This window comes from Uranotaenia lowii, chromosome 1 (assembly GCF_029784155.1).
Source record: "Uranotaenia lowii strain MFRU-FL chromosome 1, ASM2978415v1, whole genome shotgun sequence".
NCBI lineage: Eukaryota > Metazoa > Arthropoda > Insecta > Diptera > Culicidae > Uranotaenia > Uranotaenia lowii.
This window is the reverse complement of record NC_073691.1, coordinates 124108879-124124234: the sequence shown is the minus strand read 5'-3', so window position 1 is coordinate 124124234 and position 15356 is coordinate 124108879. Positions and strand designations below refer to the sequence as shown.

At 37.4% G+C, this 15356-nt stretch overlaps 2 protein-coding genes across 3 annotated transcripts in view; one reads left to right on the top strand and one right to left on the bottom strand.

The window, feature by feature from the left end:
• Positions 1 to 335: 335 nt before the first annotated feature.
• LOC129739745 (uncharacterized) overlaps positions 336 to 15356 on the bottom strand; it is a 25265-nt gene continuing 10244 nt past the window's right edge. Inside the window, exons 2-4 of one of the 2 annotated variants that reach the window (XM_055731254.1) lie at positions 2500 to 2814; positions 2046 to 2436; positions 336 to 1987 (exon numbers count right to left, since the gene is read on the bottom strand). In XM_055731254.1, coding sequence (XP_055587229.1) covers positions 1678 to 1987; positions 2046 to 2436; positions 2500 to 2788 — 990 coding nt within the window. In that variant the 5' untranslated portion in view covers positions 2789 to 2814 and the 3' untranslated portion in view covers positions 336 to 1677. Of the gene's footprint in view, positions 1988 to 2045; positions 2437 to 2499; positions 2856 to 15356 lie in introns of those variants that run through there. The other variant, XM_055731255.1, reaches the window with a different exon arrangement.
• Positions 9069 to 11563, top strand: LOC129739746 (cyclin-dependent kinase 20). Its single transcript, XM_055731256.1, has 3 exons — positions 9069 to 9377; positions 9439 to 10098; positions 10241 to 11563. Exons 1-3 carry the CDS (start codon positions 9165 to 9167, stop codon positions 10280 to 10282), a joined length of 915 nt encoding a protein of 304 aa, XP_055587231.1. The 5' UTR covers positions 9069 to 9164; the 3' UTR covers positions 10283 to 11563.

Here is a 15356-nt window from a genome sequence, read left to right as displayed (position 1 = left end):
ATTACTTGTTGTTCAAAACGTTGGCATTTTACAAAAAATCTTTTTCTGCTAGATGAACATAGTCATTCAGATATGATGGAGTTTTGGTTGTTCTTTCTGGGCGCCTAGAAGTTTCTTTTACAACTTGTTGATTTGAAATATTTTCCCTCCAAGGGTGCACTTTCTTTGTTTGTGAAATGTGCCGCTTTAATGTATGACCCTGATCGTCAACGAGAAGCAAAGTTCCATTTTTCTCCTGGACTACCGTGAAGCGTTTCACATTGAATCTCGAATCACCTTTTCCTTTAGTTTGACGCTCTAGAATGACGGTGTCGCCCGGTTTTACTTTACTTTCCTTTGCACCACGCCGCGCATCTTCGAGAGCTTTGCTTTTCAATTTTGTTTCACGGTCCCTTTTATCTAATAGATGATCGTTGTGATCAGCCTTTCCACGCTCAAGCAAAGGCAATCCACGCTTAATTCTACGGCCCATCATCACTTCTTCCGGAGAAACTTTAATCACGGAGTGAGTCCCGGCATTGTATGCTTGGACAGCATTTTGGAGTTCTTCAGTGTAGCTATTACCACTTGAAACAGCTGTAGACATTGCTTTGTTTACCATCTTCATAAAGCTTTCCACCAACCCGTTTTGTTGAGGAAAGAATGGTGCAGAAAAAATAGTGTTGATACCACGATCTGTACAATATTGCCCATATTGTTCGCCGTTAAAAGGGGGCCCGTTATCAGTTTTGATAGAATTAGGGAAACCTTCTCTTTCAAACAAATCATCCAAAATTTTTCTTGTAAATTCGAATGCGGTTGACTTCACTGGTCGCGCTATAGCATAACGAGATCTCAAGTCAATTATAACCAAGATGTATATTCCTCCGAACTTCAAATATGGTCCGTTAAAATCCATGGCTATGATTTCCCATACCGTTTTCGGAGCAAACACACGGAGCAAACACACGGAGCATGGGAGTATGACTTTGTGGTTTTCCGTTGGCAGCGCAATGAATGCAAGATTCCACCCATCGTTCAGCATCCGCGGATATTCCAGGCCACCAAACACTCTTGCGTAAGATGCTTTTCAATTTTGCCGTCATTGGATGCCCGCTATGAGCTATCGCTAATGTTTTTTCTCGTAAGTCTTCGGGAACAACTACGCATCCCTTTTTCACAAGCATACCTTCTTTAGCAGTCAGGTCAGTTGAAACAGCATTGAATCTGTTTAGGTCTTTTGGCCAAATTCCTGACTCCAAGGAGTCTAGCACCCGCTGGAGAGTACTATCACACGCAGTTCGCTCCTTAATTTCGGCATCAGTCAAAAACTGCACAGCATTCGCCTCGAGATGTGCGATTTCCCATGGGCTATTTTCTTCGTTGAAAGCGTCATCATTACCAGTATACAGTCGAGAAGATGGATCCGCAATATTTTCGCAACCCCGAATGAACTCCACGTCATAGCTGTATGGGCTTAGCCTTAACGCCCAGCCATCAGCTCTTGTTAAAGCCCGCTTCGCCGTTTCTCGGGACCGATTAAGTATAAACGTGATGCCCTTTGCATCAGTCCGCAAGGTAAAATGCCTACCTAACAAGAAGTAAGCGAAGTGCTCGACCGCCCATACAGCCGCCAAAGCTTCCCGCTGATTTTGTGCGTACTTTTTCTCGGTTGTCGTTAAAGCCTTTGACGCAAAACTAATTATCCGAGAAGCTCGACCATCTTCTTCTTGTACTAACACTGCTCCAAGGGCGTTGGGTGAGGCATCGGTAAAACCTTTGAGCTACCGCCATGATGGACGTTTTATCATCTGCGTTAACCGATGAAGACTCGGGAAGCAAAGCTTCATCCCGCGCTGCCGACTGAACTATAAAATTCGTGTCATGCCCATACGTCCTGGCTGCCTTGGCGAGATCACGATTCCTTAATCCTTTTAAGAGTTGTGTCCTAACAAAACGATCCTGGTCGGCTGGACTGTATCCGCAAAGCCAAACTTTCTCCATCAACCTAAATAGAATGTAAGATTTAAAATATGTTTTCTTTTCAGAACAGTACTCAAAATAACCTGGAGTGGAAGCTGACTGCCGATTCCCCTTTTTCTTGATGCATCGAAGAAAACATGTCATGCTCGGCCGACGTGTCTGTTAGCGCTTTCAAGTAATCCTCAATGTTCTTGACGAAGACCGCGTAGCAATCGGGCTCGTTTGTAACAGGTCGCAATTTCGCTGCCCGGATGATACCTTGAAGCTCGTCACCAATCGATAAAAACAGGAGTTGTGATCTCTTCACCGGGTCGTGAGCATTGGACAACGATGCCGCAATCTCAAAATTTTCAAAATACTTGGTCCAAGTCTCCCACATTTTATTGGCGGGCACACCACTTGGAAATGGTTTCATGTTGTCCCATCTGATGCTTGGTGCACTAATATCGCAAGATGAAACGGTTGCTGTTGTTCCTGGAACCAGAGAAGGTACCGTTAGACTACTACAATTAGGAGCTGATGTAGATGGAGGATTACGATCATGTTCAGGATCAGATGTCTTGGCCCCAGACAATTCAGCAATAGTCTTCTCCAGTTCCTGCACCTTTTGCCGCAGTTCCCGAGTTTCTTGATCCGGATCTACAGTCCTGTAGTAATCTGCATAGGGGTCATTTTCTTGTGCATCAACGTCACCGAAGTCCTCGTTAGATGGGTTCAATCGGACAAATCTCCCTGGGCTAAAAACATCGCCGCATTCCAGTTCGTTTATACTCTCCTCCTCGCTTTCATAAGCGGGGGCCCGAACATATTTTCCTGTGTTGGACATTTTAAAGTGGTAAAATAACAATACGTCTGCAAAACAAACAGATGCAAAAAAAAACAACTTTAGCTTTTTCGAATAGTGTTTTTGAAATCAGTATTAAGTTATCAACAACTAATTATTTGTACGCCGTTATGTCAAAAATAAAAAAGTTTATTCGCTCTGCTTGTTCTTTCTTTTTTTTTTACAAAACTTATCAACTTAAACTCGTCCGGAGCTTTTGAACCACTCTTTTACTGTTAATTTATTCTCGTCCTGAACTTTGAAGAAAGTTACTAACAATTTGTCCCTAGTATTTAGAATTTCTATTAGATGCGCTCGTCCCAAGCTATCATATCCGTGCTCGTCCCGAGCTAATGTTCACTAGCCACGCTAGTCCCAAGCTGATATTTACTATCCGTGCTCGTCCTGAGCTAGTTCTCACTATTTGTGCTCGTCCCGAGCTAGTTCTCACTATTCGAGTTCGTCCCGAGCTAGTTCTTACTATTTGTGCTCGTCCCGAGCTAGTTTTCACTATTCGTGCTCGTCCCGAGCTAGTTCTCACTATTTGTGCTCGTCCCGAGCTATACGACTACTTCCACTATTCGAGCTTATCCCAAGCCATTTTTCCAGTCAAGTCCCAAATACACTTGCATGCTCGTCCCGAGCTTGTTTTTTCTGTTTTGTGCTCCACCAGAGCTATGAAAAACAAAATTCACTTTCTGAACTGCTCGTCCTTCTTCGCTACCTCTTCAATCCGCCATTTTGTATTCCTCGTAACACGATGGAAAAATCAATGGAGCACTAACACTGTGCTTTCTAAATTCTTGCAAGAATCAAACTACCTGCTGCATGTTGGGTGATTCCTTCGAGGGAAAAGTTCTTTTGTATTTTAATTTGTAAACCTGCCACGGTCGCCAATATGAGGTTCTACTAATTACATGGAATCACCCAACATACGGCTATGCGACACAAGACTTACCTTCAGCAAGGTTGACTGTACAATGACCGTTGACTTAGAGACAAACACTCACTTGCACTCATGCGCCCCAAGGCATAGCTCCTGTTTATACACGCTACCGGACAAATAGTCAAATAGGCTTAATATATATCACACAAAGAAGAACATAACGTAGCACTAAATTTAGCTAAATGCGGACAGCAGAACGTTAAGTTCCTTGGATTAACTTTACCCCCAAAGGCTGGCAAGTTGAGGACGAAAAAATCAGTGCAATGAAGAACTTTCGCCAACCAGAATCACAATCAGAAGTTTCTTAGGATTAATCACGTTCTTAGAAAGATTTATTCCGCTAAGAGCGGATAAAACGAAACATCTACGAGAGCTAGCAAAAGCAGATACGTTTTATTGGAATCAAAAGATTGATAATGATTTCAATGAATTAATAAACTGTTCATGGAATACCATCAAAACTCAAGGATATTTTAACAGACAAAATGAAACTGAATTGTTTTTAGAAGCATCTCCTCATGGCCTTGGGGCTGTTCTGGTGCAATATGACAAGGATTGTAAGCCGAGAATAATTGCATGTTCTTCTAAAGCACTGACTCCGGCAAAACAAAATCCTGGACACGGGATCAATTGAGCTTACTTGGAAGGAAATAGAAAAACAAACTGAACAAGATGATGTGGAATTAGACGAACTCAGATCAGCTATCAAAACAAACCATTGGGACAGAAAGCTTAAAAGGTATGAATTGGAATCAAAACATTTGAAGGTTCTTGGAACATTAGTTTTTCACTCGGATCGACTTATTTTACCTATTGCACTTCGAGATAAAGATTTACAATCAGCACACCAAGGGCACATATTTAGAGGCATCATCAAAGAAAAAATTGTACGAGACTATTTCTGGTGGCCAGGAATGGCGAAACAAGTAGAAATGTTTGTAAAATGATGCGAGACTTGTTTTCGTCTGTCGAAAAAAAATCAACCAATTCCATTGGGTAACCATGAGTTACCCAAAGGACCCTGGGAAATCCTTCAAATAGATTTTTTTTTAATTTAACGACTGTGGTTCAGAAGAATTTCTAGTTGTTATGAATACTTATTTAAGATATCTTCATGTGGTTGAAATGAAATTCACTGACGTCAATAGTACAAACGAAGCACTCCCGAGCAGACTTTTATAACAAAGTTACAGCAAATTTTGCTATCACGTCCTGAGAGCCGAACTTGCTTTCATTTCGCTTTACATAAGATGCTACACAGCAAAAATGAGAGCAAAAAAAAATCATACTTGGTTAGCAAAGCGATACCTAATTTTGCTAAAACTGAGACCCGAATTACACCTTGTTTTTCGACAGCTTGGAGAGCAAAATGATGCTTTTTCAAGGCATCACAAAATTTTAGATGATAGCAAAATTTGGTAATATAATGCTTTCTAAATTTTAACGAAACGAGAACAAAACGAGCTATAGTTATGGAGTCAATTTAGCCAAATTTTTGCATTGCTTTGCTCTCCGTGTATATTTTTCTTTGCATTTTCTTATGTGTAGCACTTTAAGTAAACCAAAGTAAAATCATATTTGACTATCGGAGCGTGATAGCAAAATTTGTTATTTATACGCCACAAAAGGAATCATTCTAAAATGATTTTAATTCACGCTTTAGAACGAATTTAAAAGAACTCAAAAATGTATGTACAGTTTTATTTGAATATCAAGTCAAATTAAGACAATAATTTTAATCGAAGATTTTGCTATTAATTCTTTTAAGCATATTATTTTAATATATTTCATAAACCGTTAATCACGTAAATTTGTTTTTCAATGCCTAGTTGAATGAATTATGCCTAGTTTTATTGTCAATTTAATTTCATACCAAATTTTGCTTGCAGTTTGCTGTTGATATTTAAATTTGGTCTTAGTTAGCTGTCAAATCAAAAGTTTTGATACCTTTGTTATGCCTAATTTTGCTGTCGCAAAAAAATCAACAGCAAATTTTGCTTACTGTTTGCTGTTCACAGCACATTTTGGTCTCAATTTGTTATCGATTTGGACATAAAAGTTCTCTGTGATAAAAGTCTGCTCGGGCTTAGTCGATTTTTTCTGACATGTAAGACACGGGAAAAAAGAGGAGTAAAGTCACAAGGATAGAAACATTCATTCACTAGCCTGAATGTTAATGATTTTTCATCCACCTTCCTTTGATTTAGAAGATCGGCGATGCGATCGTAACCATGTACTCGCTTGCTGCTCATCTTTGGAAATCTTGAAGTAATCAACTTTCTTAGAGCAAGTTCACTGATGTTGGTAAAAAGTGGTAGAAATTTTGTGACTTTTAGCACATTTTGAAAATTTTGCCATGCGGAAACATTTTCAAGATCTGTGGCCTTCAAGTTTTTTAACAACACGTGGTGTAGTTAGGGCTAGGTGGGGTAATTATGAACAAAATTACTCAGTTCTTTATACCATCAGCTCAAACAAGTAGCTCTTTAAGGTTTAAATTCTAGGAAGTAACCAAAAATGAATGACTAGTCCCTTCTTCATTTTAGGATTTTTTTTTTTCTAATTTTTAAGTTTCAGCTTGTGGGCGTAAAACGTTTGTTCATAATTACCCCGTTTGTTCATAATTACCCCTTGTCTATGGGGTAATTATGAACACTGTTACGATTTTGGTTACGTGATGACTTTTGATATTGGCCATATTCCTAGATTGAAACCACCTCTAAACAGTGCATTGTAGTGAGATTTGTTGATTTTTATAATTTGCTGTTGAAAAGTCATGGGCTATTTTAAGTTTTACATAGGTGGGAGGCATCTTTTCATATTATCACAGACTCACAGTTCTAAAAAACTTATAAATTAATTTTATTGGCTTATTTTCAAGATTTGAATGGTTATCATAATTTTGACGGTAAAAAGTGAATTTTAATCATGAACCACTGCTCAGAAAAAAAACGTGTTCATAATTACCCCGTATCTTGAAAAATATGGGGTAAATATGAACACTTTTTTGTGCGTGGATGGAATTTTTTTTCAACACTAAATCTTATGACACCGCATGGAGCATCAATTACTAAACTCAAAACTTTTAAAAACAACATTTTATCTACATTCAAATTGACGAAGGAGTCAATTGATAAGACACGTCTCAAAACGATTTTCGTTTCTCAGAGACATGAATTTTGGTAATAACTGTAACTACAAAATTTATACAGTTAGGTTTGCAAGTTATTGCTGTAACTTATCAACAGAATGACAGACTATCACATTTGATCAGTTTTGAGACCCTACTATGACCCTAACGGCGCTTACAGCGTTTGTTCGGAATTACCCCTTGTTCATAATTACCCCACTTAGCCCTACGCATGCTGTGATGCAAAAATAGCAATATTTCTATCACATACGGCTGAAATAGAAACAGTGTTGTAAAGAAATACAACGCCCCAAGATCTTGAAAACATTTTTGCATAGGACAATTTTCAAAATGTCAATATTTCTACCACTTTATCCCAACACCAGTGAACTTGCTCTTAGGGGTGAGCATGAGGGTGAGTGTAGCAACCATAAATATATAATGCATGCAGAAAAAATCCAAAATATGAGCGCTAATAATCATATTTATTATGCATGCAGAAAAAATCCAAAATATAAGCGCTAATAATCATAGCAGCTTTGCCTACTAGCGACACGTCGCATACGTCGCGACGTTGAAAATAATAACGACGCACCGCAAGTTTCCTAGGAGACCTGGAGCATGCGATTGATGGCCTAAGGAAAATGTACAGTATAACAACATAAACAATGTTCGAGTACTATATCAAAATCGCCTACTGGACTGAAAAAAGATAAACAAACCTGCGAATGACAGAAATCTCGCTAGTAAAAAAGCGTCGCTAGTCCTACTGTCGCTATTCGGTTTGGTGCTATACACATAATAGCATCTTTGCCTACTAGCGACACGCCACATACGTCGCGACGTTGAAAATAACAACGACGCAGCGCGAGTTTCCTAGGAGACTTGAAGCATGCGAATGATGGCCTAAGGAAAATGTACAGTGAATAACATAAACAATGTTCGAGTACTACATCGAAATCGCCTACTGAACTGAAAAAAGAAAAACAAACCTGCGAATGACAGGAATCTCGCTAGTAAAAAAGCGTCGCTAGTCCTACACGGAAAATAAAAAAAAGGTAAAATTTACCTTTTTGCGAGGTGAATTTTTTCCACCCCACTTTCGAGGTAAATTTTACCTTTTTTTCATTCACCTAGCAAAAAGGTAAATTTTACCTTTTTTCAATTTACCTAGCAAAAAGGTAAATTTTACCTTTTTCGCATTCACCTAGCAAAATAGTAAATAATACCGTTTTCCCATTTACTGATTTAAAAGGTAAATGCTAGTTGGTTTGATTGTTTTCTTCAATAAGAATTAAAAAAATACAAAATTCTTTCAAAAATATTTATTGGGGATAGATAGGGACTGGTAATTCGGCTTCGCGTTCTTCTGAGCCGCTATGGCCGCTGAATCCACCTGCGTTGCGTACATTCATGGCCTCCTCCGTTCGACTAATCCGGTCAGGTTCGGCTTTTCCGGCTGGAGGATGACGTGGAACACACCTCAAAGCTCTATGGGCCGATCTGAAACAAAATCAATAGTATTATGACGAGAACCAGCACAACTAAATGATATTTAAGAACACTTACCATTCTATTCCGATTTTCACATATTAGGCACAAAGCAAAACTTGTTCCTAGAATGACAAAACAGCTCAACCTCAATGAACGGGTTCGGCGAATAGTTACTTTTTTTTTTAGAAGAATTGTACCGTTTTGTTTAGCTCAATCCAGGTCAATTACACCTCGCTATGAGGTAAGTTTTACCTTATTTGGATTTACCTTTTTTCTAGGTGAATTATACTTTTAAATCGAGCTCAATTCAGGTCAACTTCACCTCGCTACGAGGTAAGATTTACCTTTGTTGGATTCATCTTTTTTCTCGGTGAATTGTACCTTTTTTCCAACCTCGATTCAGGTAAATTTTACCTCACTGTGAGGTGAGTTTCACCTCGAAGAGGTAGAAGTTACCTTTTTGGCTTTCACGAGCGTCCACCTTTGCTAACTCGGTAAATTTTACCTTTTTATTATTTTCCGTGTACTGTCGCTATTCGGTTTGGTGCTATACACATAATATTTATTTGCATCATATCGAATAACGATGTGGTTTGTTTATGAAGAAAACGTTTGCCACTCTGCCAATGTTATAAAACAAATAGCATGGCCAACGTTCATGCGCCATTGCCATGGATACTGCCGAATCAAACATAACGATGTCAAAATTGTTGCTACAGTAAAGATAACAAGAAACTCTTCTCGCAACACAATTATTTAGCAGATAGATTTTTGTCAATTTTTGGTCAATCAAATCTCACTAATCCCTCATGTTGATCATGGATGACTACATGCCTCCAAGGTACCAACTACTTGGCCGGATCGGTGAAGGCGTACATGGGGTTGTCGTGAAGGCGCGAGATTTAAACAATGACGATAAAATAGTGGCCATTAAGAAGCTTTCGCTGCGCACCAAACACGGAGCTCTGGCACCGAACACAATCCGCGAAATCAAAGTTTTGCAGAACTCGCAATGCGAGAACGTAGGTTTTGCTTGAATTATTTTTTTTTATTCGTTCATGAATATATATTTTGAATTTCCAGATCTTAACTCTTCTGGATATGTATCCGGATTTGTCGGGCATGTCTCTGGTGTTCGAGTACATGCCTCACACATTGTACAGCAAAATGAAAGACGAAGATCATCCGCTATCCCGAGCAGAAATCCGACGCTACATGGCAATGTTGCTGAATGGTTTGAAATATCTACACGAGCTCAGAATAATGCATCGGGATATAAAACCTGCCAACTTGCTGATCGATTCAAAGGATGTGCTAAAAATTGCAGATTTCGGTTTGGCCCGATTATTCAACGACCAGGACCCGGAAAAGGTCTACTCCCCCCAGGTTGCCACCAGATGGTACCGAGCTCCGGAAATCTTGTGGGGTTGTCAAACGTACGGTCCTTCGATCGACATGTGGGCTGCCGGCTGTGTGTTTGCGGAAATGTTAAGGGGCGTGCCGTTGTTTTCCGGTGGGACCGACATCGAGCAGCTGGCTCTGGTGGTACGAACGTTAGGCACACCAAACCTCAAGGAGTGGCCAGAAGTACGCAGTTTGCCGGATTACAACAAAATTCGATTCCCTAATGCCAAAGGTGAACACTGGGAGGACATTTTCCCCAGCTGTACTGCCAGTAATGAAATTGGGTTAGTGGACGAGTTGGTGCAATATAATCCAGCGAGGCGATTAACAGCAACTGAGGTATTTTTTTTTTTTTCAAACATAAACTTACTAAACAGAAATAGCATTAGTGACATTATGTACTTCCATATAATATGATTTATTTTTAATAATTTTCTTTTTTTTGAGAATTTAAAGTAGTAAAATTTCTTCTCGTTTTCAGGCCATGCAACATCCGTACTTCACAGCAACTGATGAAAATTAGAAAAAAGTTTCCACTGAAAGGCACCGACAGCCGACGTGGATTTCATATTTCAATGGACAGGACTAAGAAAAAGTTTAAGCATCGAGGTTTAATGGGACAAAAAGGACTGCAAAAACAAATCAACTGAGATCCTAATTTTCAGCTAGTAATGTACATAATAAATTGAGACATAAGTCAAAAAAGGGGATTGGATAGGTCAATTAGGAGTTACTTTTTCTTTGCTGATCAAAAGTATGAACTGCGTAGGAAAAATTGATTTATACGAGTTTAAGAAAGCTGGGGTGTATCTGAAAGTAGGCTTATAAACTAGTTCATTTTTAAAATGTTCCAGCTGTTATGTTTTAATTATAACGGAAAGATGTCCGACTTTGAATCTAAAAATCGGAATTAAAGAATGGACAACATAAAAATGAAATAGAAAATTGATTGAGTTAGATATATCATAATGATTGAATGCTTTTATGATGAACGCTTGAGTGATAAAATGAAATGGTATGAAACAGATGAAATTTTGAGAAAAATTTCATTTGAATAGAAACGATGGATGATAAAGTTGGTTATAAATGGTTACAAAAACCTGACTATCGTTTTAGTGATTGCATACTTGCACTTAAACGAAACCGTAACGTTTAACGCTTTTGTTATTACCAGATTAGCATTCAAAAACATCTTTTCCAAACCATTACTATACTGCTGATGTGTGGTTAACGGTGTTAAAAATTTGCGAATGGACAGGACTCCGCAGCATCATAAAAAAGGAGCAGCGCCAAGTGTTTCGAGCTCTTTCAAGCATTAACGTCCCATGTGTTTTAGACAATTGGAAGCCATTGAAATTACAAATGCAATCCTTGATAGCCATTTTTTTTCAAAATTGACACAACATGATGGTTGGTGGGTATAAGGCGTATTTTTGGAAAGATAAGTGCAAACCGAGAAGGTGTAAAAAGTATTTTTAGCTCCTACATTATTAATTTAAACGTGCGGACCCAGCATCAGTGCCATTAGAGGACACGGCAAAGGCTAAAAAGAGGGCCTCCATCAATTTACACACACATGCACACATACGCGCCACTGGATAAATGCTATAAATTTTAATCACTTTCATGAGTGTTTGGTAGCAGCAATGTATAGTAGGTTCATTCACTCTCCCAGGAGGCTGGATGTTATATGGACCCCAATATAAACGGCGGACGGCGGACGGCGAAAGATGAAAAGCCTGATAGTACCCGAACGATAATGTAGAATTATAAAACCATTTGAAGCCTTCGTCATTTGCATTCCAAGAACGATGATGTTTAGAAGTAAGTGAAATATGTTCAATGAATATTTTTCGACTCTTTATGCAGGAAATACATCTAGAGAAGCTGAAATCGTGATTGTTATTCATGTCTCTTTTATATTTGATTCTTCAGAAAATTATTTTTGTATGCTAGAAGTTCCATTTTTTGCGAATTTAAATAACGAATCTGAAATCTGAACGCAGCGTTTGAATCTTGAAATTTAAAAAAATAACTCATTTATTTCAAACTTAAATCTTGATTAATGATTCTTGAACATTGAGTCTTAAATAATGAATCCTGAACATTAAACGTTGAATTTTGATTCAATAATCTTGATTTTTGAAGCCTGAATTCTAAATTTAGAATCTTGAATATCGAATTCTGAACTCTGAATCTGGAGTGTCAATTTTTTATTCACTTATATTTTTGCATAACAGAAGGTGAATATCTAGAACCATCAATCAATTGCAGTTTTGATGCTTAAGTCTTTTTATTGTCAATGTCTATTATTGTATCTGTAATCTTGTAAACTAAATCTTGAATCTTGAATCTCGAATCTTGAATTTTGATCCTTAGAACCTTGAAACTTGAATCTTGAATTTCGAATCTTTGCATTTTGAATCTTCATTATTGAATCCTCGAATATCAATTCTTATTGTTTGATGTAAAATTTTTTGCACAAGACAATCCGCAAAAGACACATTTCAATATTTAATATTGAATCTTTATTCTGGAATTCTCATTCATGAATCTCGACTCGAATTATGAATCCTAAATCTTGCTTTTCAGGTCAGTCATTTTTCAAAAATTTTACAGAAGAAACAGGTACGTAAGGGAATTTTCTATTATGAATCTTGAATCTGTAACTTTGAATATTGTATCTTGAATAATTTTGAATTTCGAATCTTAGAATCTTGAATCATTGAGATTTGAATCTTAATTTTTATACTCTGCTTTTAAAATTTTTGCATGTTACAAGGCGCAAAAGACACATTCAATCTTTAAAATTGAATCTTGATTCTTAGAAATCGAATCTGGATTTTAAAAACATTAATTTAGAATAATGACCAGTGTTCGGCAAAAAAGCGCTATTCCGTTATTCGCTAGTTAGCCCGCTAACTTTTCGTTAGCGGTTTGATTTTGCCGCTAAGTTTTGATTGTTTTAGCGAATTAAAAAGTTCCGCTAACTGAAGATCGCTAACTCCCATATATTTGTATCAATCTCTCGAATTATTAGTGATAGAATAAACTTTTTTTATTAATCAAGTTGAGGTGACATTGGACAGCATTCCGATTGCTTAATTGGATTGATTGGAGGAACGCGTACTCGACAAAAGATGTATTTAGTGTCATTTTTTCTCTCTTTTAGTACTTTCTTTTCTTAACATTTATAGAAGAAGATAACAATAAACGGTGTTAAACAGTATAAAACTATTTTAACATCTCCTCATCAGCATTTGTTTTCAAGTGGCTGAGATATTTACTTTTCACAATACAGTTTTTTTAGAGATTTATAGATCAGTTCATATAAAAATAAGATAAAATCCCCAATGTAGCCTTCGGTTTAAATTCAAATAGAAATTGTATAAATGTTCACGTTAAACAATGCTCCTGCAAGTTTGAAAAAGGGGAAAACAGATTAAAGATTTAAAATGCGGATAGTATAAAATAATGCCAAAACAACAAAATGGAATGAATTAAACAACAGATTGTTTGCTGCGAAATTGCATACACAAAACCTTTGCACAAAACCGATAAAACGAGTAAATTTTTTACCAAAATTTAATTTAAAAAAAATAGCTCCCATCTTCCACATTCTGTTCGTTTGCTCTTGTAATTGTTCGAAAATTTGGTTGTTTTTATTTGTAGAACACAGAGATTTGTTTGACATTCCTATCTTTGACAGTTTTAGTTTTGCTAATATAATTTTGTGAAAATTCGATAAATTTATCTAATTTTTAATGAAATATTTGAAACTTTATTTATTTCCCCTTGCGGAGTTGTAAAAGGGCGTGACTAAAGAAGAATTTGATATTTGTTCTGGCCTTAATGTTGGTCAACAGTTAGCGATTAACACTTTAAGCTTAAAGCGATAACTTTTTCGACACATTTAGCGTATTTAATTAGCGATCGCTAACTTTGGAAGTTTGTATGAGTTAGCGATGTAATTAGCGGCGCTAATTTTTCAGTTAGCGATGCCGAACATGAATCCTTAATCTTGATTTTTAAGTAGGCGGATCAGATCAGAAATTCGAAAGAGCACGTCATAGGACATGGGGAACAAACTCGACAGAACGACTGGCTCGAAGAGGAGTGTAGGAGGAGTTCTTTCGAATCGCGCAGAAGGCTTCGACGTGGCGCTCGTCTTTTGACGAGCTGTGGGCGGAATGCAGGGCATGATTTACCTAATCTAGTCAACTTATCTGCTTTGCCGACAACATTGACATAGTCGGCAGATCATCTGCGACAGTGGAGAAGATCTACAGCAAACTGAAATCCGAAAGAGGGCTGTTTCGTTCGCACTGCAAGTCTTCCTCTTGTGGGGCGAACCTGACAGACCTATGGGTTGCTTTGATCCTCCACCTTTTCAAATGATTTATTCCCTCAACTGCCAGCCCACCCAACCGGATCGGTTTCTGCTATCGCGTTTTGATATTTTTTTTGTTATTAAAACCCATGTTTCAAAATAAGTTATAGAAAAAAAAACAGTGAATTATGTATCATTAAATTCGTTGGAATCTCAAGATTACAGCAATTAATATTTTTGCATGTATCCCTACTTATAAAAGAGATATTGCATTGTGTAGGTGTTGTATATTTATAAACTTTTGAAAATTAACAAATAATAACACGATCGAACAGTTTATAACTCCTAGGATACCTAGCATTTTAACAATTGTTTTTTAAATGAGTTAAACCACTTTACAAAAGAAGTTGCCTCGACATTTTAGCATGTACTTATCCTTAACACAGAGTAGTAAGACCCTTTGAACTTAGATTAAAATAATGTTCTACTTACTAGTCAAGTACTTAGACACTGCAAGTAATTAAACAAGGCCAAGTTTATGGAATTCGAATTAGTGGTTGACAAGTTATAGCATTTTGAATAAAGTAATTTTCACCAAAAAAACATATACCTTTTGAAGCATTAATTACTGAACGAAATGTCTCTATTGATTCAGTCAAACTGGCAAGTTATACCTAATTATCTATATATATAAAACAGGGAGAGAGACAGCCCATACAGAAATGTGCGAACACGCAAAACTCTTCACTGGATCATCCGATTTGCATGCGATTTTTTTTGTTGTGTTCGTCTTTACGCAAAGAATAACACAACGGAGAGATAATTTCGAAAATGTTTTTGTGGAATTTGAAAATAAATTTTTAGTTTTTATTCGTATCAAATAAAAGTCATGGCACCCAATTTCCATTTTTTTCCATTCGAATCACCCAGAGTAGGAAGGCGCCAAAAGCAATCAAGGCTTACTAATGTTCATCCACCTCTCTATAGGAAGTTTTGGCGCCCATTTTCGTTGCAAGTGTACTTTTCACGTGGCACCAGTAAAATGGATACTTGGATGTAATTGGTCACCTTCTGTATGGGGTGAGGAAAAAGAACGCAATAAGCCGGCATGGAGTATACCTATTTTCGAAAATTGTCATTTTTGCTTCAGCATCAAGGCAACTTTAACATTTATTGAGCTAATTTTTTAAGCTAGCCGGATTGCCCGGTTTTACCCGGACTTGACCGGGTAATTGATTAAACAAAATTTAAAGGGCCCGGTCAAGTC